This window comes from Neolamprologus multifasciatus, chromosome 23 (genome assembly GCF_963576455.1).
Source record: "Neolamprologus multifasciatus chromosome 23, fNeoMul1.2, whole genome shotgun sequence".
Lineage (NCBI taxonomy): Eukaryota > Metazoa > Chordata > Actinopteri > Cichliformes > Cichlidae > Neolamprologus > Neolamprologus multifasciatus.
The window spans coordinates 3,545,824-3,571,623 of record NC_140460.1 but is presented as its reverse complement, the minus strand read 5'-3'; the positions used below and the strand labels follow the sequence as shown (position 1 = coordinate 3,571,623).

Below are 25,800 nucleotides of genomic sequence, written 5' to 3'. Positions count from 1 at the left end.
TCTCCCTCCCATCCCTCCTGCTCCTCCTCACTTTCTTCATCTCCTTCCCTCCCATTCCCCCCCCCCCCTCACTCTTTCTCCCCAAAACAGGGTGATCCAGCTCGTCTCCTCTCTCCGTCACGCGGGTAATCAGCCTCTGCTATTTCATTTGCCTCAGTAATGAAAGCAATCCCAGCGCTTTTCACTGCAGCGCAGCCCAAATAATGAGGACTGCCTCACCCCTCCTCAGCCACACCTCACCCCTAGTTCTCACCCTCTCCCTCCCGACCCTGCTGTCAATGGATGAAGGAAAGCAAATGTGTGTGCGTGTGTGTTTGAGTATGTGAAGCACGCAATCTTGCCAAGTCCTTTGTGCCTCTTTTCTCCTGCTGCAAAGGAGCCTATTGTATACAATTTCATCAGCAATGCTCTTAATCAGAATATTTTGGAAGGTTTTTCCCCCCTACATTAGTGGTTCCTAACCTTTATTACACATGACTAACATCAATGTGTTAGAACTACTCACAGGATGCACATCGAAGCTGTAAGCAGTTATTCTGCTATTTCTCATTCCCCAGTAGCTTTTCCAAAGGAGGTAAATTGCAAACAAACAAAGAAAATTATTTCATAATAAGAAAATCAAAATGAGTAAGAAATTAAAAAAATGTTGCAAAGCAGAAATTAGATTTTTATTGTTTCCAAATCTTCTACATTTCCTCCCAAAGTCAGGAACCACTAATTGTGACTGAAAATGTACAAGACAACCCTTTAAAAACACTGATTTGATTACAGGGTAATGCAGAGGTTATAGAGTGCAACCTAACATCTTTCGCTCCCTTTTTAAATTTTCATTTTTATAGCCTTAAGAAACAATGATTGAAATTAATTTTCCTTTCAATGTGTCTGGTAGAAACCATCCCTTTCCTAACAGGAGTTTTTAACCACACAGTCAGTGCTGTTAGCAGACAGCAGCAATGAGACTCCATCCCATTTTGCAAACATCTAATTCATCTTCAAGAGGGCCTGTGGAACCAGCTTCCAGTTTCGGGAGACAGACACTATCTCTACTTTTAAGATTGGACTTAAAACTTTCCTTTTTGCTAAAGCATATAGTTAGGGCTGGACCAGGTGACCCTCAATCCTCTCTTGGTTATGCTGCAATAGATGTAGGCTGCCGGGGGATTCCCATGATGCACTGAGTGTTTCTTCTTCAGTCACCTTTCTCACTCACTATGTGTTAATAGACCTCTCTGCATTGAATCATAATTAATCTCTGTCTCTCTTCCACATCTTGTCTTTTATCCCGTCTTCCTTCTCTCACCCCAACCGGTTGTGGCAGATAGGGAGGGGCGGGGCTGAGCCTGGTTCTTCCTGTTAAAAGGGAGTTTTTCCTTCCCACTGTCGCCAAAGTGCTTGCTCACAGGGGGTTATATGATTGTTGGGTTTTTCTCTGTATGTATTATTGTAGGGTCCACCTTACAATATAAAGCGCCTTGAGGCGACTGTTGTTGTGATTTGGCGCTGAATAAATAAAATGTAATTGAATTGAACTGAATCTTCTACTAACAGCATGTAATGACTATGCCAGACAAAAATTGTGCAATATTCAATCAAACGCGATTTAATATAGCCAGTGTTCATAATAATCCCAATTTGTTTTGGCTTTCAATATTTGATTCGCATCTCTTTCTTCATATGAACCTTCTCCTCAGTTTCTGGGCTTATCTTATCTTTAAGTTAGTCAAAGACGAAACCTGCTTTTATAAACCCAGTATTGTCTTTCAAATGCAAGAAACAAGAGATAAAAGGTCAGTGAGGTCAAGGCAAATACAACACAGCTTCTCTTCGCTTATGAAGGAAAATCAACAATGTAACTCTGTCAAGCAAATCAATAGAAAACTGTACGGAACTGACTGGATGGAAATAAGCAAGACTTTATGTAGAAAAGCTTTTGGAATATAACTGCTGCTGGTAAAAACCTTTTACACTTGAAAATAGCATACTTGCAACATGGATTTTTCAATGTTTACAAAAGGGTTTCCCAAGCCTGAGGATGAAGAAGGAATCTAATCTGATACAGTAAAAACTCAACTGACTGATTCTAGCAGAAATATGAAAAATCAGCACAATGGCTGCAAGGTTTTCACCTAACAACAGCAATATTTTACCAGTGTCGATGAGGTGTTAATGTGAAACAGCAATAATTTAATCTCAGTCTCCTGCTGGTCTTCAGTACATTCAGAATACACACTTTCTCCTCTCTGGAGCTCTGCAAACATCCACTGGAAAGAAATGCAATGAAATGAACATTTTTTTTTGTCGTCAAGTCAGCCTCGTTTGGATGAGAGAGAAAAGGTGCCTCAAGTTCAGGTACTGCATTTCACGTGAATCAGTCCCCAAGATGTTTCAGCTTGGCACGGGTACACAGCAGTGGTAGGTAAGAGTATAAGCTCCTCGTGTGTTGAATCATCAAAAGTCTTCCAGTCAAAATAGAGGAGGACGCTTTCACTCCACTGGGTAGATCCAGTCAAACATTCATGTTCAAAGTGTCTGATCACTGAAAGGGCGCTCCAGGGCAGTCAGAGTGTCTGCACCAGCACTGGGAATAGCAAGGACAGGTGCTCGGCGCCTCTGATCGGGAGTTTGTGTGTGGTGTAAAAGTGGATGAGCTCTGGGATGGTGTCAAAGGGCGGGCTGTTCTGTCCCAGCACGTACTTGCCATCTTTACACTGGGTGAACTTCATGTGCATGAAACCTTGACAGCTCCTGTGAGAGTGAAAGCAGAACCGTAGATTGAGGACGGACATAAAAAGGAGAAAGAGTGAAAAAAGAAGAGGGATGACGTTAAATGTAGGGCACATAAAACACCATTCAGGCTTCCACACATTTTGTCACGTAATGACGGTGAAAGTGACAGGCCAGATTTATGCTCGCGCCTTTTTTTCTTTCGCTTTGAGGACACGATTCTAACCAACATTTAACACCATGTCACAAATTAGGAAGGAAGTGACATCATGATGGATGGATAAGCGGTGTTTTAACACATGGAAGAGAAACGCAAAGTCAGAGGGAGAGCGAGAAAGATGAATGCTCCAGACTGTGAAAGTGGCTCCGCTCACAGGACCACACCTCCCCTTTAAAATCGGTGCAGCCGCGACAGGACTTCCCCTTTAAGAGCCAGCCAGCCAGCCATGATGTATGTCTAATTATAGAAGCGGAGGGAAAGACAAGGGCTGAAACCGGTCACCATAATTATCTTTGTTCAAGTAAACCAAATTAAATTTTGAAGAGCAGTGAAACCAAAAGCACTCACTGCAACTATAAACAGCCAAACAACTGGCAGTATGTGACGTCCCACTGGCTTCCTGAGCACCAGAGCCAGACGCTTCATCATCAGAGCTCAGAGTTGACGGCGTGTTTTCGTCCAGTCCTGTATGTTTGAGGATTCTTCGTACTAAATGGTAGATTACAACCTACCAGTGCTTGTGCATATTACATGTTGGTTTTATACCTAGCAGGCCTGCCTACTTCAGTGCTGACTCGCTTTGACACGGCTTGCTCCTGTCTCCATTAAAACATCCTTAATCAGTCACTGCTTCTATTGTTCACATTTCTGTGTAATCTTAGAATAGCGTAGGTGGGGTTCACATTTTCCAAGGACAGATAAGAGCAATGGCCGAAAATAAACCCACCCCAAAACATACAGATAATGCATTTTTTGATAAAATGTGGGTAGCACTGCTTGTTATTACACAAAGAATCTTTTCTGAAGGTTCTATTGTTGGTATTAAATTTTAAAAAAAGCCTAACAATCAGCCAAAACACCCTGATAAAGATTAAACTGATACATCTTCATAGAAGGACAGTTTAGTTTTCTCCCTTATTTCAATAGCTTAGTCTTATTTCAGTAGCTTAGTCTACCTTTTCTAGCTATGGTACTGGCACAAGATCAGTTAAAGTTTAGTTAAACCACTGAACTAGATGGTAAAACCCAAAGGATTGTGAAGATACACATACCTGAGTTGGGCTTTTACAGATTTTAAGGGTTCAAATTAGTATTAGGAGAAAAAAAACCAGACTCTGTTATAAATCTCTGTAAAATCAAACATGCAGATTCATCCATTGTGGTAACCCTTTTGGGAAATAAGGTGGCATCTGAAAGCACTTTATCTTTTTATTTTAATCTTTAAAGTCAGTTCTTCTTTTTTTTTTTTTAATTAGTGTATTCATCAGGTTGCTTGTCTTTTTGGTGTCTTTTAGTGATGTATGTCAGTAGATCTCAGGATCATATTGCTTTAGCTGGACCCTGAAGGTTGACTTCAGTGAAGGCCGGCTTCTTTATGGTTCAAAGAGTTTCTGGATATATTACTTCTCCTGCACATTTCCCAGCTGTTGAACCGTCACCAGTACTGACCTTGTTGCTGGAGAAAAATGTGCGTGTGTGTGTCACATCCATCTTCTCATGTAAATGAGTAATGCATGAGCTTGTTTATATGTCAGCACAACACGGTGACACACTGTGTGCCTGTGTGCCTCTCCCCTCACGCTCCTCTCTCTGCCTAATTTCCTTCTTGTGTGTCCCACAGAAGGTAATTCATATTCATTAGTGATTATGTGGAGGATGATGTGTGCACTGAAGTGTGCTCTACCTGGCTGATTACCACTTAGAAGGCCCGCTGGGGCCGTGAAGGAAGGCCACAAAGAGAACCCAAGGTTGGTGTGAGGACAGAGCGTTGATGGGAGAATGGTGGTGAGGCCAGGACAATGGATCATGCTAGTAATTACAAGGGAGAGATTTGACCAGATAAGCAGTATTGTGCCCTGCAAATGAGTATCGGGAGGAGAATCAGCGTGGCAGTGATCTTAAGTGGAGGTGATGGCAAAGGGAAGGGAGGGGGAGAGACAGATGGAGCGGTGTGGGAGACTGCAATATAATATCAGTAGCTCAGGTGGTGACACACACATACTTTCCACACACTCCTCCTACCACACTTGGCAAGGAAAAAAGAGAAAGATGCAATTAAACTGTATAGCTGTTCATCTGAAAGGGTGCACGGGTGTTATGCTGCCTGTTGTTGCGCGTGCATGCGTGCGTGTGTTTCTTACCGAAGAGAGAGGGAGTAGTCTGAGCGGTTGGCCTGACTGTTCCTCACCAAGTAGCTACACTCTTTACACAGTGTAAGCAGCGACTCTGCTTCCGAACGTGACAGCGAGCCGTGGTACCATCTGAGCAAACACAAAGACATGACAGGGCATGAGGGGAAAAAAGCCAAAACCAATAAACAAAAAAGGGTCAGTTTTACACCTTTGGGAACAGATGTTGACATGTGTTATAAAAATATATTGTAAGATTAACCCCGGTTCGTGCAGCAGCAGTCTTTGGTACAATGTGGACCCGAGAGTACAGTTTTTTCTTCGTTCTTCTTCTTTTTTTTTTTTTAATTATTACAAAAAATGTAATGACGACAAACTCAGAGCACCACGCATTTTACTTTCCTAGCTCTAAAATGTCAACAAGCCAGGATGCCTGCTAGCAGGTTGTGGGATCACACAAATTAAAATCCATCCTCAGTGGGACGCAGATATCTGAAGCAAAGTTCGCTGCAATTCATCCAACAGCTGAGCACTTAAAACTGCAAATGCCAAACCCATCAGTTCTTTCTCTTGGCTAGCATGAATGTCCAGATAGAATTTTATTGCAGTGCATCACTCACTGCTGAAAACCTTCAGTGTGAACATAAGCGTTGGACAGACTGATAGAGCAAAGTGCAAAGAATCTTTGGAGTGTTATTAAAAGGGGGGGCTACAAAAAAAAAAAAAGGATATTGCAATATCCTTTTCTATAACGATGAGCTTTTATTAGGAGATGTCTGAGCAAGGGGTGCTGTATGTTACAGACTGACAGAGATGCTGTTTTCTCGTGGAGGAAACCACAAAGCTCAAAACAGCCTCTAAGAGATCATCAGGGAGTAATGGAGCGTAATAATCAACACCATCCTCATGTGAATTTGTACAAAGGTTCAGGCTTGTGAGAGCAACCCAGAGTGTTGCATGTGTGTTTGAATGTGTATCTGTGCTTAAGGGGTGTGTGTGCTTGGATTTCATTAGTAAAACAACCCTTAATGTGCGCAGAAACCGCACATAAATTACACCAATGATGTCTGAAATTAAGACTAAAGTAAATGTGTGTTTTTAATGTTCTGACTTAATTAGCTCTCGTTCTAACCTTACTCAGTCCTGTAAGGTCTGATGAGTGCTGCTTAGCCGAAACACATAATCGTTTCACTTTAATGTGCCCAAGCCCTTAATAGATCAAAGCAGTGCAATCAGACAAGCTTTGGCTTTTTTTATTTATTTTTTTCGTGGGACCTACAATCCCCCGATTTCAAAATCACTTTTATAGGGATGCCTTAGGTATGCGCATAGCAGCAAATAGGGCTGCCACAAACGATTATTTTGATAGTTGACTAGTCAGATCATGCATACATTGGACGTAAAACGTACAGCTTATTGCACCAGCAGCATCTGCTCTTATATAACTATCATTAGCTTACAGCTTTAAGTGTTTAAGGTATGCGCTAACTAAAAATAAAGACAAGATGATAGTTTATTAAATTTGAATGACATTTGCAGATTGTTTCAATGGAGTTTAATCTGCTTGACATTTATTCAGCTGTGTAAAAACTCTAACTTTAATCTCAGCCAAACCGATTTAATCAGGAACCAATAAAATACTAAAAATAAAAAGCCAAACAATAACATTTTTAAGTTATCTAAGTGACTTATACATCATGTTTAACCTGAGTAGCGAAAGACAGCGGTGGGTTTGAAAACGATTTGCCGGAAGTCCGGTGTTCTCACGGCTTTAGTGAGCCTAGCCCCCGGCTAGCTATCGAGCTAGCTGGTGGGTAACAGACGTCTCCGAAAACGTCGGAGCGCTTTTGAAAATATGTGGTGTCTTGATAAACTGAGCAGATATTTGAGGTTTACACAGCTACATTCTCGCCTGAAAATATGTTAAAAGTTTATTTTGTGACCCAGAAAGAATAATAACAGTAATATTAAAACTAACTAGCTGCCGCCATTGTTGACAACTGAGCTGGGCTGCGCTATAAATTCTGGGACACAGCTTCTTCTTCTTCGGGGTTTAACGGCAGCTGGCATCCTTGTACATGCAGTGCTGCCATCTTCTGTTTCAGTCCGTTATTACACTCTTAAATCCTACTACTTATTCCTGCGTCTTTTGGGATCTTACAAAGCTTCAAACGACACGTCGACTATTAAATTAGTCGTTGACGATTTTAATAGTCGACGTAATCGTGACTAGTCGACTAATCGTGGCAGCCCTAGCAGCAAAGCATATATGTTTGCAGACTTTTCTTAGTTAATTTACAACACATGAATCTGCGTTATGAAGCACCTGGTTTGACTCTACATCTGAACATCCAACGCTTCAATGTACTTGGAGTGATCTGTGTTTGAACACTGAATCATTCACTGCATTGACCGTACAGTTTGATGCCTGTAAAAATATCTTTATCCAGTGACAGCATCTAGGGCACTCAGTCATTTCCTGTCAGAAGTAACTGAACATCAGAGCATGCAGGCCTCTTAATCTGATTAAAACCTGAATAGTATGGCCCATACTGATAAACAGAAACTGATGATGTTGACTTTCTATGTGTTTCAAAAAAGACAGCATACATACACCTGCTTTTCCAGAGGCAGAGTAGGGTCCACTCTCTCCCCCACCATCGTGAGGCCTTCGTGGGGCATTCGAAACTTCATTCCCCCGCCCGCCAGCGGACTGGATCTGGGCCCCAGGGGACGCAACCGCTCTGTTGGCGACGAGGAGCGATCCCACTCTGCATTATCAAACTGCGCTGTTGGCAGGCGGGGACAGAAAGAGTGAGTCATGTTATTTACACAGCAATATTATCAAAAGGGATTAAGCCTCTCAGCCAGACTAGGGTAAACATCAGACATCGGGCTACTGCAAAGCTGCGCATGCGGCATAGACCTCTCATGGGTGGGTCACACTACAGGACAGCACGTCGGGGTCCGACAGTGACAAAACTATCAGCAGTATTATCACAATTACCACGATCGGTGGGTTTGTAAGATTAGGAGGGCAGCGGGATGCAAGAATTTAGCGTCTTCTCTGCTTTCTTCTCGCACGTCTTTGTTTGCAGTAGACAATGCAGATTACTCGATGTTGACTGTACCAATACTACTTTGGAGCAAATTACAGAGACTGAAGTGTTATTTACCCCTTTTCTGTGAATTCTGTGAAATTGAACTTAGTGAACTTGTAATTAAACATTAAGTGCACCACAGCACTACTAAGTACCCTGACATGAACACAGCCGACATCCTCGTTTATGGGGAGCTTTTCATGCATGGTTGATGCACGAGGGGAATGCGGTAAGAAGGGAGTGCTTACATCCCCCAACACCACATCCAACAGTTACAACAGGCAGGGACAGACGCAGGTGCTACAGATGCAGGCTGCTGGTGGCTCGGAGGCCGAGCAGATGCAGGACAACAGCTTGGGTCATTAGGTCAGGGCGACTGCATGTTTCAGTGCTTGGGGTTGAAGAAGGAAAGTAGGGGAAGGGGGCTGTTGGTGTTCAGGGTGAGAGGTCACCTTGTTCTTTGGTGGGGTGCTCCTCCTCCAGCTGACCCACAGGGGCAGGCCAAGGCAACTCCGCCAACTCCCTCATTTCTAATAAAAGGCGGGAGCAGGGAGGAGGCAAGAGAAAAAGGAGTGAGAAAACAACAGATGGGTTTAAGCGAAGTTAAGCATGAGAAAACAGACAGGTGAGGAAAATGGTGATGATTAAGGAGTGAAAGTGAACTCGGGTGCAAGATTTTAGAGTGAAGAGAAGCGAGAAGTCGACGTGACAAAGAAAAAAAGAAAGAAAAGAGGAAGCTGAGAGTAGGAGAGAAGACGTGTCAAATGAGAGATGTAGTGCCATTCAGTGCAGTTAACTAAACCTAGTCAGAAGGGGAGACGTGATATACTGTACCTTCTCTCTCCTCTGTCTCCACACACATGAACAAACATAGCGCAGTGTTTCACAGCCAATATTTAAAGTAATTTATTGTGGAAGAGACGACTAAAGAAAGCAAAGAAAATGAAACAGAGACAGCAGGAGATGTCAGGCGTGGGTTATTTATCTCTATAAGTACATCCTAAGAATCTGTCCCTTAGCATTAGATGTAATGAAAACAAGGATTTCATATGCAAGACAACGCACAGCGCAGCGTGACAGAGAAACTGCGACGTGTGGGGACGAAACATGCTCCATTTACCGTCGTACCTACAGCTACTGAAGGCGCACTCCGAGGCAGATCTGAAAATAGCTCATTATAGACCATGGCAGGCGACCATCTAATGTAACAGTCATTACCGCAGCCTTACACACACAGACACACGTACATTATGCATCTTCCCAGCTTCACACTGTGCATTCAGCTCCTGCTCGCCGCAAAAACGGATTACAAAACAAATAAAAGGGAAAGAGGGGTGACATCTTAATGAGCCGACAAATCCAAAGACCCCCTGGGCCCACGACATCAAAGGCCATTTGAATGGGCGTTTGGAAAGAGACCCGGGCTGTACATACATGCCTCTCTCCCTCCCTGGTTAATTATTGAACAGGCAGACACACTCCGCCACTTTCTCTGGCTCTCGGTGAATTATTGATGCATGGCGCAGTACAATGGCCCCATCTGGAGCGGGCCGCACCTCTGCTCAAGCCAGGATTAAAGTGTGGCCTGGCACCCGTCGATGGGAGACACGCACGCAAACACAGGTCCACGCGCACAAATGCACACGTTTAACCTGAAAGCCCGAAAACGCCGCCACTGCAACACTCTGCTGCCTGTCAGCTCACCTCCACATCACATTTCACACCTCTAATGCTCAAGCAAAACTGAGAGGGATGTGTGGAAAGAGACGAAGGTTTAACATCAGAAGCACGCAAAAGCAAGTGAAGGGTAACAAGAACAGAGAGAAAGAGAAATTGGAGACAGCTGAGACAATTTATTAGAGATCAAAAATGTGCTCAGCCATCTGAGTTAGAGATAACCTCAGCTAGTGGTTACAGGAGGAGAAAAGTCCATCAAGCTTCCTCACTTTTACTGTTATTGTTTGTCTGGTATTCTTGAATCTTAGTTGCGCTCGCTCATCAAAAAACTGACTTAAAAATTAAATAATTCTTGAAAGACTGTGAAGTGGTTCAGCTGTTTATCCCGTCTCATCATTTGTAGATTTTTGCTTTACTTAATAGAAAAACGACTCATCTTTAACTGAATCCGACTGAGTATTTTTAACAACACACTGGTTTCAAGGTGTTTTACTCTATTTATTTATTGATCGCACAACTTCTATTTAGACAGCTCATGTTACCCCATATGGAAAAGAAATAGTAAAAACATATATGATTTACTCATGAAAGTGGCCACTTTCTCATTACGTTCATATATTTTTTTAGTAAGTATACAAAACATACAAGTTTCATTATATAATTTTTCAAGTGATCTTATATGTGTTTTCACTCTTGTATGCTTTTCATACAAGTTTCATACAAGACAGATAAAAACTTTATATAAGATTTATATATATCTTTTCCATATGGGACTGAACTAGCCTTGATTATCATGAAGAAGAAGCCTGAGAGTACGAAACCTTCAAAAACTGGCCAAATATTCATAGTCAGACAAATACGAACTCCAGACAAGTAAGATGCTGGGAAATCTGCAAAAAGTTGACACTGATTTACTAATATTTGGGGGGGCATTATTTATGTAAGGCGTGAAAAGTACTGGGGGAAAATAAAGCGACTGAATCAGCAGCAACAACAGTCTGAGAACCCTTACTGCTCCTTAAATATCAGGTTACATTCACGTATTAAATAATAACTAGTCAGAAAGTAACAAACTGTCAGACAGATTTTGTGACTGTGTAACTTGTGCTGTGACCTTTGCACACATGCTACAGAGACTACAACAGCCCATCTGTAACAGGGAGGGCTGCACCCGTATATCAGGGGTGGGATTTTGTGGTAGAGCATCAAACACTTCATGAGGACACGATGTGAGACTCACTTAATTTATTAAAGGGCTGTAATACGAGAGCTTTGATGGACTTTATTTTATTTTTTATCTTTGCGATCCAAATGGATCTCTTGTCACGGTCTGCGGAGACAGGCCGTGTGGTGGTGTGTGTGATGGACCCAGGTGCGTACACAAGTGAGTAGACGGGAGTGAACTTAACAGAAAGCGAGCCTTTATTATGGCTGAAGACAAAGTGTACAAACACAGCAGGGATAGCGTGACTAAACTAGACTATAACTAAACTGGGAAAACTAGTACTGTGGCAAACTAAGACGACTCAGAGACTATGGTGATCACTGCAAAGACTGACCGTGAAAACATGGAGGTGGGAACACAGACGACGCGACACAGACTGCATGAAACACAGAGGCTGTGTCCCAATTCAGGGTCTGCAGCCTTAAAGTACGCCGCCTCAACGATCCTCAAGGGCCGCGTACTTAAAGACCGCTAAGGCCGGAAGTGCGAGGCTTGTGAAATGGGACGGTCTAGCCTCCGTTGCGCTGCCCAGGTTGCCTAGCAACCATGATACTAACAGCTGGAAACGTTTCATACAGCTTTGTTTGACAGAAATGAAGGAGAAAATCTTTTGTTCATTTGTTTGTTTGTTTCTACATGAGCTTTGATCATTCTCTGATTAAGCTCAGCTATTGAACGGCGTATATTTTAAAGTAAAGACTTTAAAACCAAGTTAGTACAAACGTCACTAATGTCACATGACTTTGCCGACATGTGGCCAACAGTAATGTTTTAATGTTCTTCGTTATTAAACATTTGCACATAAATAAGTGACATAATATTCAGTACTTACTTAAAGTTTACTCTTCGGGCGCCCCTCATCCGCCGTTTTTTTTCTGCAAAATAATCCACACCCACCGCCGCGCTATGCATTCTGGGATATGTTGGGCCACAAAGTCTACACCGCCACGTCCTTAAAATTCAGGGAAATGAAGGACGCATTTGAGGGCCGCATTTCAAGCAGCCTTCGAATTGGGACAGCCTTCGTCGCATCGCTGTGACGTAATCGGCCTTAAAATGCGGCCTTTAAGGCTGCAGACCCTGAATTGGGATACAGCCAGAGGCTAAATACACATGAGGGATGATCAGGGGAAGTGGCCACACATGGGAGCAGAGCTGACACACATGAACCTAAAGACAGGACAGGAGAAGTGAAACTAAACACACTGACATTGAATACAGACTTTCAAAGTAAAACAGGAAACATGGAGATTAGACATGACATGAACTAAACATAACCACGCAGACATGACTCATGACAGGTAGACGCACGAACCAGGGAGACTGAGTACAGGGGGAGATGACAGAAACGAAAACATGAACTTGGCAACATAAGACACACAGACATAATTACAAATGAGCTAGGATAACTTAATGAACCTAAACAAACAATAAACATCAAAATAGGACCATGACATCTCTCTTCTGGAAAAGACTGAGCAGAAGCATTACAGCACAAACCACAGAGCTCCTCCGTTTAATAACAAAAGACTGAATCCCGAGCAAACACACACAGACACACACACACTTATTCAAATTCACACACTCACAGCATGTCACTGATTTACTACCAGAGAACATCTGTTTTCCATTCACTCCTAATTGAACCTGTGGGTCTGTCGTCCACAGAAAATTCATCAATACAAAACAATGAGAATAATGGTTTACAGACAAATGCGCGCCCACATCAATAAACAAAGGCAATCTTTTTCATTTGTAAAGTAAATAATGTCTATGCAAAGAGTGTTTTTTCATCCATTTTTAACCCAGATAATGAAGCAGGTAACAGCCTGCCAAGATCTCCTGTTGCCAAAAATACCTGCTAACAATTACCAGAAATTATCTGAGGGGGAGGAAAACGAGAGTAGGTTTTACTCTGCGTGTTGCACAGAGGACACAGAGGACACATCTCCTCGTGTGATGGATAAGTAACTTTTCAAGTGCACCAGCTGTTTTCTGTGTCCTCATAATTAAGGGAGAGCAGACAAAGACAATATAACAGCATCATTAGGTCCAGTAATGAAGACAGCTGTTTTTCCAAATACCTCCGGCATCACAGCGTGTCTCTACACACAAAGACCTTCTGCTGGACACAGTAAGATTTATAATTATCACCTTATACAAAAAAAATGTACATTCAAACATTCCTTACCCATCTTTTCTTTCTTCATTTTACAGACCTACATTATATCCATGTCCCTCTGGATTTATAGTGCTCTCTGTCTTTTTTTCTCCATGCTGAGCATTCCTCCTTCTTCGTCACTACTCCTTCACCTGTTTCCCCCTTTAACTGGGACACTTTCTTTTCAGGCTACCTTGATCGTCTCTTTTCTTGCCCTACTCTACTTCTGTTATCTCTCGTACAGGCCAGTGAAGAAGAGACGCAAAAGAAATGTCTTTTCATTAATGCCAGTCAAGGTTTAGGCTGAAGGAGGGAAAAGGGAAAGACGGAAGGGAAAAAGACAGGAAATGTGACAAATACAAAAAAAAAAGAGGTGAGAGTGAAAGAGAGAGCGGGCAGAGTCTATTGTGTGAGTAAATTGATGAAGAGACTGGTCAGATGCCCCCAGGGCCTGCTTAGAGATACAGAGAGCAGCATCAATCCAGAAATGGGAATCTCATTTACTGTTTCCTTTTTTTTCCCCCCTCACACACACACACACGAAGGTTACTGTATAGACACACACACAAACAAACATGCAGACATGCGCATGTTCAGGGTAGCCCTGGGAACCTTGCCTTGTCAGAGTACATGCATCAAGATAAAGCCTATACGCACACCCCATTTGTCATGGTGTCTTTGCAAGCTTTGCACAAAAAAGCATCTACTTTGGTAATCATGGACACTTTAAACCGCCCTTCAGCATCTGGCTTACGGTGCCATTTAGTTAAGAGAAGGATTTGAACTATTCATCTGTATATTTTCTTGGACAACCTGCAAAACAATTGCCTGTAGATAAAAAGTCATACAGTTGTGATCAAAAGTTTTCATACACATTTACATTTGAAAAACAAGGACTGGATGCACAAGTTTGAGCTCATTTTTTCCTAATCCACACATGTTCAAAAGTATACATACGGGCTCAAATATACACAAACACATTCACTTAAATCTGTTAACAGTTATACTGGTTCTACAATGTTTACCTTGACAAGGCCAGGGCTTATTAACATCATTAATAACATCATCATTGACTACAACTGGTAGTTTCTCTTAAGCAGGATATGCTTGTGAGGGCTCATTGGATTGGCCAATGCTCAGAACAATGGGAAAGTTCAAGAAGCTCAGTGAAGATCTAAGAAGGAAAATTTTAGGATGAGATTTCTAGGATCGGTTAGGATGTTTAGCAACACACCAGAAACCACCGAGGTTCAACCCTGTGATGAACTGGAAAGTGTTGGAACACCGGCGGTCACTGTCCACACTGACCTCTGTTGCACATCACCATGGACTGAGAAAGTACTGACAAAGAAAAAGGCCCTGCCCTAAGACGGACACCCCCCCTAGCTTAACTTAAATTTGCAGCTACTCACATATTCAAGCCAAACGCCTTCTGGAGGAAAGTTTTATGATTAAATGAGAAAAAACAGAGCTATTTGTCTACAATAACAAAATGTTTGCAGTAGTAAAGTAGAAGCTTTCAAACCTAAAAACACTGTAATAACAATCATGCATGGTGGTGGTACCATCATGTTCTGGGGCTTGGACATAACTGTGTGTTCCAATAGAAAAATGATACCAAATAAACATTTTTTAATGAATAAAGTAGGCTAACATAAACAATCCAGACAGACCTTCCCAAAGCCCCAACCTGAACCCTATTAAAAAATTATGGATTATTTTTCAAAGCATGGTCCGTACCAGGAAACCAGCCAATTTAAATTAACTCTACCATTTCTGCCAAGAAGAATGGTTAAATATTCAGCTAGAATCACGCACACTGTTGTCTTTATCTTTAACCTCCTAGGACCTGGTGTCCAAATATGTGGGCATCACATTTTGGGTTGTCTAGACCAGTGGTCCCCAACCCCCGGGCCTCGGACCGGTACCGGTCCGTGAGTCGTTTGGTATCGGGCCGCGAGAGTTGAGGCTCGGTTTTCAGCATTAGTTTGTTATCGTTTTTATCGTTAACTCCGTTTTCCTGGGTCTTTTCACGTGTGTTATGAATAAATCTTCTTTTTTTCTGTACCAGTACTAGTTTTGTTGTATTTATCTGCGACACCTTAAAGGCCGGTCCGTGAAAATATTGTTGGGCATAACCGGTCTGTGGCGCAAAAAAGGTTGGGGACTGCTGGTCTAGACCAAAATACTACATTTTGCTCTATAAGGGCCTGATGTCCACTTACGAGGACATTATGCTGCCACTGTTCTATTAAAATTTAAAACGAATGTCCTCATATGAGGATCTCATTTTTCTCAGAAACAAAAATCTGGTAAAAAAGAAAAAAATCTGGTAATTCTTTGTTTTTACATTCATCAGGTCCCAATCAGCCCAAATCGCAAAGAGAAATTAAAAATGCAATGAAAGAGTTCGGGTCTTAGGAGGATAAACAACTCCCACTGTTTTAATGTAACTAGTTTCGCAAACTTTACTCAGCATGTGGAGTAGGACATGTTTTCACTTAGACAACATGTCTAAGCAATTCTCCGCTAACACAACCTACTATTTAAATGCATCAGCACTAAGAGCTAAATCCTAGCAGCACCATGCTAATATGCTTACAGAAATAACACTGCTAGAGTAATCCATCGCTGCACATAAAACACAAACCAAAGCATATCAAAATTCTGACCTGATGATGTATGAAAAGTTAACGAATCATCAACAGTTTGGGAAATGTGAAAGTATAAACCAAAATTCACAGCAATCACGTAGTTATCAAAACATTTGACTAAAAACCAAAAATGCTAATTGCACAATGGAAATAGAAGAAGAGCCATCAAAAGTCAAACATAAAAGTCACCAGTATAAATCTGCTGCTCTGGTGAGTAATACCTTGCCACAATGCAGGGTTTTTAAGCAATGGTGCATTTACCAGTGCTATACTTGCACAGGTTGCAAAATCCCTACTGCAACAGAAGTGGAAATTTCACCTTCTTTTTAGCCTGAAATAAGCTAATTTATGTATATTTAATGCACTGTATTTAAAAAGAAATATGCACTATAGATTCATAACTATTTCACTTTAATGTATTTTTGTGCTGCAAGACTTCTTCTGAAGCTATACCCAAATAAGCCCTGAATTCACCACCACCTTGCTTTTAGGATGCAAAATATTCATAATGAGCAGCTTCTGTGTATGGGGAGGTGCAGTCCTTTGGTGGTGCCTAATGAGCAGCTGCACAGGAACAAGTGGAGGATAAGTGCTTAACTCAATGGCACCATAATAGTAATCAGTAGGGGTGGCAATGTTATTCATTCAGCTTCCCTTTTCCAGATTTCCAGCTGATTTGTGCCTCTCTCATCATGTGCCCACTCTTTCAGACTTCACACAGCCATCACTGGCATCGCATGGCTCAAAGCTATTGTCGTGGACTATAAAATACAAAAACATGAAATACCTTATACGCCCACTCGTCTGTTCATTAAGCGTGGCAAGTGGAGCACTAATAAGACGGTGCCTTTCATTAGCTCACTAATAATGCTGAATGGCTGCAGGGCCAATCTCTCACTGCTGGACCGTCTATTAACTTCCAGGAATTAATGACTGCTGTAATTTGAGCTGGATGGTAGTAACTAGTGACAGCTTTCTAACGTTGCAATTAAAACCCACTGGGCTGAGAGAGGCCTGTCATGTCCGACTCCTCGGGCACTGACAGGCTCAACCTCACAGCGCTGGCTGATATGGACCTGGCAACCGACAGAAAATAAGCACAATGCTTTGGAGGCGAGCTTATTTCTGATAATATATGAAACACAGCTACAGCGTTCAATATTCATCCATGTGATTACATGTAACCATGGATAAGCTGTGAAAATCACAATCAGAGAAGCTTTCGCATGAATGCAGTGCAATCCTCCCAACTCCCCCACAGCCACACACTCATCTGTGCCAACAGCACGCAACACCCTTGAATTAGGTGCATGGTGATAATCAGAGCTGGGAAAGCTAGTAGAAACTATTTTATGTGTGTGTGTATTTGTGCATGTGAGTGGGTGATGATGTAGGGATGCTGGCAGATAGCATCCCCCTCCCCGCTGCCCCCTTCAGCAGGTTATCTGAGTGAGTATGTCACATCTGCGGGGACGAAGGGCTGAGGGGACAGCCCTGTCACGGCTGCTGTGTATGTGTGAGCCTGCGTTAGTGGATGACTGATTGCACCCCGCTACAATGGCCCTGACTTTCCTTCCTCCACACCTCGCATAGCTCCCGACCATTAATACCCCTCACCGCCCCTCCCCGCAGAGGCACTGGGACTCCAAAAAACATCCAGTGAGCTGCCACCAAACATACCATAACCTTGATTGTCCCTTTCTATTACGCTCCAGCTAGCATTCTCTCCGTTTTCATCTCTCTTAGGATCTTTCTTACTCTCTTACCTAGTTCTCATGTCATTTTTCCCCCCCTTCTTTACATCCCTCTATTTTTCTGACCTCCCCATCTCTCCCCATCCTTGCAAGTGGGCCATGCCTAGCAACGCTAAGAGGGCCTGGGAATATGGATTAAAGTGAGAATAGAAAATACTGTTTGTGTGTTTACACTTCAGTGCTTTGGTGTGCTCAGACAGACAGCACGCCAGCTCAGAGTGCTGACTCCAAATGGAAAAAACAAGGGGTCAGACGACTCAAGCTGCACAAGCGTTTTCCTCCGCTGCGTTCTCTAATGGTGCCGTAAGCGCTCCTCTGCAGGAGTGCACGGCGTATGTGGCAACAGGAAGAAAAGCTGAAGAGGAAGTAAATGACAGATAAAGCAGGAATAAATGCTAAGTAGGTGAAAGGTGATATTAGCTTCTAAATTAACTGCCATGCACCTCCTCTTTGAAATCACTCTCAAATAGGTTACCGTGTCTCTTCATTGGTCCTCTGCGTAGCGCGATTTGGGCATGAACACAGTGTGCATGGGTATGATTCTGAAAGTGTGCATGTGTCTGACAATGGTGTACGGACCATGACTCTCCTATTAGCACTAGATCAGTCACGCACATGTAGGCATGTAATTAACTGAGAAGAGGGGGATGGGGTGGTGGGCATACACACCAGGGAAAGAGAAGGGAGGAGAGTGGTATTGGAGGGGAGTGAGGACAAGGCAAGTTGATTTATTATCCCATCACCTTGACCTTGGTGACTTGGAGATGCAGCTCAATTAGACTGGCTTGGCCTTGCACTGATCCACTCCTAAATCATCTATCAGTCCTATTGTGTTTCTCTTTACCCATCGGTCCCTTTCATTCCCAGTTCATCCTTTCCCAACTCGACTCCTTATATGGAACATAACGAGATGTGAGACATGAACTACACAGCTTTAACAAATAGGAAAAATGACACGCTGTGTCAATTTTTAAAGACATATTGTAGCTAATATGACAATGTTGATCTTTATCCGTCTCTTCTTGACAACTATTCCTTTTCCCCCATACGGACACAGAAGAAACCATTATCGGTTTTAATGATCACTTCATAGATTAAGTCCACGGTGAGCCACATGTGTGACAGCAAGAAATCAATATTCACCAGAAAGCATTTAAACATTAAAAGAGAGGCTTTTCGTCATTTGAAGTGAGAGTGAAAGTCAGAGCCCTCGCTATTTCCTGGCAAAAAGGAGATGTAATGACTGGGTGGGGTTGAGGGGGTGTAATAACTATATTAAAGGTCAAGAGAGATAGACGATTATTTCGCCATGTAGTATCAGCAGTAGGGGTTGTCTGTGTGCTCCTAGGAGCGCTCTGACCTTTAAAAACAGAACATTTGAATCCTGATTTTAACCGTCTTGACATATTCTACAGATTTTTTTTGTTTTTAAAAGCTAAAGCTAAAACTAAATTTGAAAAACTAAACATGCCTCATGGATCAGACTAACATCACACCGTCTGGTTTCAAGAACTCTCGTCTGATAGGCATTCACAGGTTTACTCCGAGGCACTTTTAACAGAATAGAGAACTGCCAATATGTGGCCACTTTTCTGTGCAAATAACCTGTTATTATGGGAGACTGCATTGACTAAAGCAGTTTCACACATTCACTGCAACCCCAAACCTTTCTATATATTACCTGATGGAGTGCCGACGAGAATGCAAATGTTCAAATGCCCCCGTGTGAGAATAACAGGTGTAATTGTCCAGTAAAATTATAGTGAGTGAGTGGGCATCATGCGTCCTGCATGCTCTATCCAGGCAACACCCTCATTTAAATTAAACAGGACATTATCAGCAGCGAGCGGCGCCTCTGAAGTGAATCATGTCCTGTTTTGTGTGACATGTGAAAAAGGAAAACTTTCATCTGTTTCTCTTAACACTGTCTGAAGGGAAATGGTGTGATTCACCGCTTCTTCAGGCTCATAAATTACTACCTAATTAGGCAGTATAACTATAAAACGAAGCGCAGTTCAGAGTCTCCATTGCTTACATTTTGTGGGAAATGCATTAAATAACCTAGAATCTGGAAAATATTGACAAAGGTTTAAAAAAGCACTACAGTTAGTTTTCTAACTACCTGCAAAAGCTTTAGAGATGTTGTCCTTTTTCCATTCCCAGGGTTGGTCATATTCATCAGCCGGTCTCTCGTCATCTTGCGGCAGCCTGCTGCTCTCCTTGCCCTCTTCTTGAGCTTCTCCATACACCAAACCCAGACACTGGCCTCGGACGTCTTCATAGGGGGTGTCATAGAGCTGCAGCCCTCCACGCGCCTGTCCTCCTCCTGGGTTACGCTGCAGCTCTGTCACGTCGGATCCAAAAGAACAAGTTCATACATCACCACGAACATACACATGCAAAAATATGTCTGTTGCATTGTGTTTAACCAGTCTGAAAGAAAACAGATAACATTACAAAATAATATCTGACACAGATGACGTTCGCCTATGCTAATATTATTCCGAGCTAAAAAATTTAAACGAAAGGCCTGTTGAGCTCTGCCTCGACTAGAATTAGGGGAAAGAGATAAATTATGTTTGCACAGCTTGCTGTGAGCTCAGAATCTCATATGGGGGGGCTTAATGATGCCTTGGGGTAGATGCTGAGCAGCAACACAGTAGACAGCCCACCACCCCTCCTCTTGTCCAACCTGAATCCCAGCAGCAATCTAGCACAGCTCAACGCAGCATCCGCAATTCCCTGTTAACATTTTCATTACCTTCTCTGCGGGTTTTCAACCAACAAATGCTACTTGGCACCTGCAACTGTTATGTGGAGTCAAACGTGGCCATGAGATAAAAGGCTTTAAGGTTATTGATGCAACCAAGAGGTGAAAATCTGATTTCCAAATGCATCAGTAAGAGCCTCTATGCTGCAGCAATACCAAGCAGCAATGGCTTTTTATATGTAGACCTCAGAAATGTGCCCGCTTTAAAAAAACAAAGTAGTGGTAGTAGTGAAAATGAGAGCAGACATTTCTATGCACACATCTGGTTGTTTTGTAAGGAAGAGTAGATGGAAAGGTTTGCTATTGAAAGGCAGAGAAAAACTTTAACCTTCACACAGCAAGATACAGCTATTGGGCGGTCTTGTAATCACCATGGTGACCAAGTGGTGGGCCCCTCGGGAAAGACCCAGAGGTAATGGAGATGAGGGTGGAGGGCAAATCGTGAAAGAGAAGGAGCAAGGCAGAGAAGCGAGGGAAAGAGGAGAGGATGTGGTGGAGCCGTAGGAAAAGGAAGGGGAAAGGGAAGCAATGAGGAAACAAGAGGAGGGCGCGAGAGAAAGGCAAGGAAGGGCGGAGGGAGGATTGGGGTCTGTCAGTGTTTGATGTTAAGTCATTGAGACAGAAGCACAGCGGGGCTGTATGCTGCTCTACCTGCGCTGGGAACCCGTGGTGCCGTGGCAGCCCGGAGATGGAAAAGATGAAGGTCGGGAGATAAAAACCGACATGAAGGAAATAAAATGGTAAATTCACAGAAAACACGATGGAGAAAAACACAAGCAGGGGGTGGGGGTGGGGTGGCGGGTGTAAGAAAACAGCAATTTGACAGACACTGGAGATAGAAGGGAATGACGACAGGAAGTCTGCTGAGTGTTTAGGCATGCAGACGCGTGTCAGTTGGGAGACCAATCTTTTATCCCCACGAGCACAATTTAAGAATCACGACGGAGCTGCTTAAGAAGAGTAACATTAAAGATCTTTACTACTAAAAAGCACCGTTTTCAGGACAGTCTTTGTGTGAGATCATTAAAATTCTGATTGCGCACCTGTTTTTGCTGCTTTGCTGTTCTTTAGCGGGAAACAGCAGATTTAGACAGACAGAGGGACAGACAAAAGCAGGCAGACAGACAGGCAGGAGTGACAGACTCAATGCAAAGTCAGTGAAAGAAATTTGACAATGGCCTCCCAAATGCTGCGCCATCACCACTGCGCATCTAATAGCTCCATCCAGCTGAACCACAAAAGAATTTCTCCAGCATTTCTTGGTTTAGGCGAAGGACGGGATGCACATTGCACTTATCCGTGATATTATGAATTTCACGTGACGACTAAAAGGGCAGCACAAGCGACGGCGGGGAAAGGACAGGGCACAAAATTCGGTAACGGACAGATTAGAGTGACAGCCAATGACTCCCCTCAGGGCCGGGGAGAGCCCTTGAGATGAAGTGAGATAGAGAAATGGAGAGAGAGGAGGGGGCAGGCTTTCACACTAAATGACTGGGACACACGAGGGAGAGAGAGGGGCTAAAGGGGCAGACAGAGATGTTATAGAAGGAGAGACAAATGGAAAACGATAGATGTGAGCTAGACGATGTGGGAGAAAATAATCACAGAGGTGGGGAGGGGTTCAAGACTGTATCGTGGCTAGACTCAATAAAGGGACTTTTTGTGAGGCTGAGAATGGACACAGCTGGCTGCTAAAATACTCTGGGATGGTCTGTTACAAGGTGAATACTCTGCTAATAAATGTAGCAATTAAATAACATATTATACGATATTTATCCTGAACTACAGAGAAAAGGATTGTTATATTGGTCTTCTGGGTTTGTTCAGTAAAGAGGGAGCTGACAAATTACACATCCATGATTTTGTTACTTACATTTAATCACTTACATGTAAGAGCTGCGTCGATTAAGAATGACGATTTTACTTTTATAGCAACTTTAAAACCAGTGTTTGCAAAGTGCAAGAGTAACAAAAATGAGAGGAAATTTAAAAAAAAGGGAAAGTTAAAGCAACATTATGTTATAGAAACAATCATGCAAGAATAAAAACTTCACAAGTCTATAAAAATGTGCTTCAGGAAGTAAAACGGCACTTATTCCGCAAGCTTTATACTTTGGGAGCCTCCAAGCTGGAGGGCACAGTCTTGACTATGAATGACCCGAGGGCTGTGAAGCAGCTCGATGGAGGTGATGGTTTGGCTGTGTAGCTTGGGAACAGACCAAGAAATACTTTAAAAATGATCATAAAATCTTTCTAATCAGGATGATTAGTAAGCAACAGATGAACCCAGCATCCCTGTACAACAGACAGTTACAGTGGTTCACTGGTTCAGTTATATTTGTATTTTTCATAGCGGGTTTCTGCGTTCTGGACGAGGTTTCTGGTCCCAAAGTGCAAAACAACAAAGCTTTATTCAAGCAGCCATCACTCACATGAACGAGTCATCCTACAGGCTGTCCTACATGACGTTGTGCAGCCGTAGCGCCCAAGCTGTGGAATAATTTACCCCTACACATCAGACAGGCTCCCACTGTCAATCTTTTTAAATCTTATCTTAAAACACATTTTTATTTACTGCCTTTTAATACAGCATGAGAGTTATTTGTTAATTCATATTTGGTGTTTGCTTTTAATACTCTAAGTTGTTTTATTAGGTATGTTGTATTCTTGTACAGCACTTTGGTCAACGCTCTTGTTGTAATTAAATGTGCTATATAAATAATTAAACTATTAAACTATTAAACTATTAATTTGGTATTATTATTTATTTCTTAGTATTTTGTATTATGTCTGTACTTGTACTCAAAATGTGCATGTGAAGATGGATGACGTACTACTGCTGACCAAATCTACCTCTGGGTACAAATAAAGTAACCTGAACCTAAAATGTACAAGGAGCTAATGAAGAGAAGATACCATTAAGGTGACGTAATGCCATCTGCTAAAATCAGTAACACATCCAGCTGTTGTATTCTGAAGCTGCAGGAAAGAGGGTGACATTTAGATGAAAAAGGCCAAGGATGAGAAAAAAAATTAAAACCTGTGACAAAACTGGGACTGGTTAGATTAGGGTGTTAAGAGCCCCCCTGACCTGTTATGACCCTTTGGGCCTCATAGGGCTCCATATAGCCGTTGTTTTCACAGGGAACAGGTCGAAGATCTGGGTCTGGTCGGTGGTTCAGTCGAGCATCAAATGGGTCCGAATAATCGGTGTCTCCAGCCAACGGAGCGGACGGCACCACCTAAAGGACAAAACAAACTTCCTTGTGAAAGAGAAGATTTACACAACTTTAACTTGACCCTCTGGAAAGAAAATGCTGACTCAGTATAATGAGACACATTTTCAAAAGGAGCTAGAAGTCCAGTGACAGGCTATAATTAGTTGGACTTTTATCCATCATTTCTGGAGTTGCACATCAAACGTTTGAGCCAATCCTAGAAAACAAGTGTTTTTTGGATAATTGGGAATCACAGTCTCCATGTTAATGCCAAAAAAGTAAGGAGTGCTGCACAGAAAGATCCCCACTCACTGAATGGCATGCTAAATAGGTGTTTGCTCACAAACAAACACACATGTACAGCATTACCGTGTATACTATATTTAGCAGCTAATCAAGGCAGTCTTGAATCTCTTGAATCCCTTGAAGGAAACATACTGCATCTTTCTTGTCACATTAAATGAATAAACAACACAGAGAGAAGTCATCCTATCTTAGCACGACCCAGTTTTTGGCTGAAGGTAGAGAAGAGGAGATTAAAGAGGGAAACGTCCAGTTGGTGGCATTTGTTCTTTCTTACAAGCACAGGAGGTAAACAGTTGTAACCTGGCACAGTGACAGCTACGTAGGAAAGCATATGGTCGCACATGCATCTACAAACCCGTGCACACGCACAATGTTCTTTGTCTGTCACTCTCTGACAAAGGAAATCACTGCAGCGAGACTTGCTGGCCAATTTCAAGATAAACACATACGCGCCCTGGTAAAATTACATCCTAATCCCATGTTGATTCTGTAACAGGTTATCTATCAATGCACAGGAATCTGCAATGTTAATTAGAGTGCGGATGTTCCCACGGACCATGGGAAATTAATGAGAACAGAAGAAGAGTGGGGCAGAGAGGGGAGCTATTGACTTCAGTTAAGACTGCTACTTCAACCCACTTCAGGACATTTGCACTTGTAGCATTTTCCATGAGTGGAGTCATGGATTTAACTGCAGTGATGAAAAGCCTGAAATATTCCATAACTTATTCAACATATGTTGCCGAGTTGATGTGTACACCATACTGCCGTAAAAAAAAAAATTTTTCTTCAGTCGTTCTGTTAACATCTGCCCTTTTTTTGTAATTCTCAGTAGCTTTTCTACAGCACAATATGCAGAGCACGCAGCCAAAAGAGCAATACAGCCCTGATGACCCAAACAGCGCCAAAGAATAAATTTCAGCTCCCTTTGGCCCTTGACATATCACCATACACCATACAGTATATGGTTCCTAACATCTGCTCATGTGGAGGTCTCTCTCAGCTTGCAAAACCAAACCCCATCTATTATTTATAGGACATAAACTCAGGGGACTGTGACCCTCTCTGATTCAATGCTCCGCTCAAGCCATCAATAATTCTTTCTTCAGTCTAAGGTAGTAAGATTATGTGTTGCGTAGGACATGTCATGATTTATGTAAACAATGCATATTTCAGACACAAATTAAAGCCACTTGCTTATGGAGTCTGATCAATAAAACTGTCACAATGATGGAAATTGGATGAGAGAAGTGGGAGAGTTTCTTTCCTTCGCTAGCCTTCCCTCTAGTTCTCAAGAGAGCCACATAAAAAGCTTGTCGTCGCCTACATGTTTCCTTATATAGGTACAAAGAGAAACTCACGGGCTCTTGCTGATCCTCTAAAGAGATGGTGCTGAGTAGGATCTTGGTGCGTCCCAGTTCCTGTGAGTCCACTTTGATCAGTCTGTGTTTAGGAGACTTCACGTCCACACTGGATGACTTCATGGGAGACCCATAGACGGGTGTTGCAGGTTCAGAAGTTCCAGACTCTCCCCTGGGTCTATTTTCTGAGTCCTCATAGGGATCTTCAAAATCGAGGTCTCTCTGAAGCCGATAGGCTTTGAGGATCTCGCTCTCTGTGTAGTCTGGTGTTGGAGGCTGTGGAGGCACCTTCTTGCCAAAGCTCAGATAGTCTTTTAACCACTTGGCCATTTCCACTCAGCTTCCAAATATGCCAGCGTGTGGTGAAGGGAGAGCAGGAGGCTGGAGGAGATAGACATGGGCAGATGAAGGGTTATTGCTCTACCTTTTTTTCTTGTAAGGCTTTGTGAGCTGTGTGCTGGATTTGCTTTGTGAGATTTTGTGCTTTTCTAAATGTG

General features: G+C 42.6%; 1 protein-coding gene across 5 annotated transcripts in view; it reads right to left on the bottom strand.

Moving 5' to 3' along the window:
• Positions 1-441: 441 nt before the first annotated feature.
• The window catches only part of shdb (Src homology 2 domain containing transforming protein D, b), a 28,729-nt gene continuing 3,370 nt past the window's right edge, over positions 442-25,800 (bottom strand). For 4 of the 5 annotated variants that reach the window (XM_085150418.1, XM_085150419.1, XM_085150420.1 and 1 more), the window contains exons 2-8: positions 25,304-25,684; positions 23,510-23,660; positions 19,768-19,989; positions 8,627-8,704; positions 7,688-7,862; positions 5,086-5,205; positions 442-2,745 (exon numbers count right to left, since the gene is read on the bottom strand). In XM_085150418.1, coding sequence (XP_085006544.1) covers positions 2,559-2,745; positions 5,086-5,205; positions 7,688-7,862; positions 8,627-8,704; positions 19,768-19,989; positions 23,510-23,660; positions 25,304-25,633 — 1,263 coding nt within the window. In that variant the 5' untranslated portion in view covers positions 25,634-25,684 and the 3' untranslated portion in view covers positions 442-2,558. The remainder of the gene's footprint in view (positions 2,746-5,085; positions 5,206-7,687; positions 7,863-8,626; positions 8,705-19,767; positions 19,990-23,509; positions 23,661-25,303; positions 25,685-25,800) is intronic. The other variant, XM_085150421.1, reaches the window with a different exon arrangement.